Consider the following 2,304-nt stretch of genomic DNA (forward strand, 5'->3'; position numbering starts at 1 on the left):
GGGATGTTTTGGGGGCGTTTGGGGGTCTCAGGCGGTTCTAGGGGGCTCAGGGGTGGCGAAGGAGGGTCTGGGGTGGTCTCAGGGTCCGATGAATACGGGAGGCGGGGCTCAGGGGGTGTGAGGGGGCGTCTGGGGGAGTTTGGTGTTTTTAGTGGGGACAAGGTGTGTGGTTGGGGGAGGTCTCGGGGGGGTCTGAGGGTCTCAGAGCTGGGGGATTCTTGGGAATAGGGAGCTGGGGAACCCCAGGTGGTGGGGGTGGTGAGTTTTGGGGGGGGTCTCAGGGTCGGGGGGTGAGGGTGGTGAGTCTGGGGGGTGTCAGGGTGTCCCTGGGGGGGTGCCTGTCCCACGGGTGCCCTCCTGACCCCCCTACCCCCCAGGACCCCTACAGCATGTTCCGGCCCAAACGCTACGCGGGCACCAAGGAGGACCCAAACCTCGTGCCCTCCATCACCAACAAACGCATCGTGGGCTGTGTCTGTGAGTGACCCTGTCCGTGTGTCTGTCCTGTCCGTGTGTCTGTGAGTGACCCTGTCTGTCTGTCCTGTCTGTGTGTCTGTGAGGGATCCTGTCCCTGTGTCTGTGAGTGAGTGACCCTGCTGTCTGTGTGTCCCTCTGGTCTGTGTGTCCATCCTGTCCCTGTGTCCACGTGTCCATTCTTGTTCCCATGTCCATGTATCTGTCCTGTCCCTGTGTCCACACCCTGTTCCCATGTTTCTGTCTCTGTTCCCGGGCCCCATTCCTGTCCCTGTGTCCATGCCCTGTCCCACTCTGTCCTTGTCCCCAGGTGAGGAGGACAACAGCTGCGTGGTTTGGTTCTGGCTGCACCAGGGTGAGGCCCAGCGCTGCCCCTCCTGTGGGGCCCACTACAAACTGATCCCCCACGAGCTGCCCCACTGAGGGGGGCTGTGGGACCCCCTGGGGCCCTGCTGAGCCCCCCCTGCACCTGAGCCCCCGATAAAAAGATGGTGGGGAGACCCTGACTCTGTGTGTGCTGGGGGGAGCAGCAGGGTGGGGAGGGGAGGCAACTGCTGTGTGGGGCCAGGCCAGGCCGTGAGGGTGTCGCTGTGAGTGACCTGGGGTTGTGGGAGGGGGGTTGTTGAGGGACCCCCTTTCACTGTCCCTCTTCCCTGGGGGGTGCTGGGATTTGAGGATGGGCCCTGGGGTGCAGCTGCTGGGGCCTGACTCAGGGGTACCATTACTATTGGCCTCCCTGCCCAGCCTGGGGCATCACCCACCCCAAAAGACCCCAGGGGGAAATGGGTTACCCTCTTAGCCCTCCCACACACAAGTGTCCCCCCAGATGCCCCTGTGGCGGTCTCTCTGTTCACATGGGAGAGGCACAGCTGGACACATCCTTGAGAGGCATCACCTGCCCCAGGGGTGACACCCCATTGGGCGGGAGCCTCCTGGGGACACTGGTGGAGCCCTGGGGGCTGGTCCTGCCCTGGCACCTCTGAGGGCACCTGGGAGGCTCCACAACACCCCTGGGAGTCCCCGAAGGTTCTCATGAGATCCCAGGAGGCCTCAATAAGTCCATGAAGGTTCCCATAAGGTCCCCAGTGGGTCCCTTGAGTTCCCCAGAGGTTCTCAAGAGATCCTGGGTGGTCCTTGGAAGTCCCTCAGCAGGCCCCCACAGGATCTGGATGCTGCAGCTCTGCCCTTGTGTCACACATCCCCAGGGTGGGGGGTCAGGTTGTGCCCTCCCAGCCCCACTTAGGGACCCTGGGGGGCCCAGGGAGGACCTGGAGGCTGCTGGATCCCCAGTGTGGCCCCTGTGCTGCTGATGTCACCAGTGACGTCAGACCGATGTCTGACCGGTCATGATGTCATGCACCCCCGGGGGGAGGGGCTCTGATCCTCACCAGCTGATGGGGACTGTGGTGGCCATGACTGACAGCCAGGGGTGGGGCCTGCCTGGTGGGGTGGGGCTCCAGCCTCACTGACCAACGGGAGCTGGTGGAGGCTGTGAGTGACAGCAGGAGTGGGTGGGAACCTGCAATTTATGGGACTGTGCTGGGAGGGGAGGGCGGGGCTTGGGGTTCACCAACCAATCGGTGCTGCTGGAAGCCCTGACTGACAGCCAGGGGGTGGGACTTTAGGCCTCAGCGGCCAATGGGGAGCTGAGCTAGCTGTGAGGGACAGCCGGGGGGGCCGGGCTCTGCACTCAATGGAACTCGAGTGGAGCGGTGGTGGGGCGGGGCTTGACGGGGGAGGAGCCCTCGATTTCATTGACTAATGGGTCTTGTGGCGGCTGTGACTGACAGCTGGAGGGCGGAGTTTATGCTCAATGGAAGCGGTGGGAGG

The 2,304-nt window shown here is 63.7% G+C and overlaps 1 protein-coding gene across 1 annotated transcript; it reads left to right on the plus strand.

Moving 5' to 3' along the window:
• Window positions 1-152: 152 nt before the first annotated feature.
• Window positions 153-980, plus strand: LOC113959779 (cytochrome c oxidase subunit 5B, mitochondrial; the record flags this gene model as incomplete). Its single annotated transcript, XM_027669020.1, has 2 exons — window positions 153-477; window positions 785-980. Coding segments are annotated over 2 exons (438 nt in total), but the record flags the coding sequence as incomplete, so codon positions are not given.
• Window positions 981-2,304: the final 1,324 nt, after the last annotated feature.

Source organism: Corapipo altera, unplaced genomic scaffold, assembly GCF_003945725.1.
Source record: "Corapipo altera isolate COAL_440 unplaced genomic scaffold, ASM394572v1 61016, whole genome shotgun sequence".
Lineage (NCBI taxonomy): Eukaryota > Metazoa > Chordata > Aves > Passeriformes > Pipridae > Corapipo > Corapipo altera.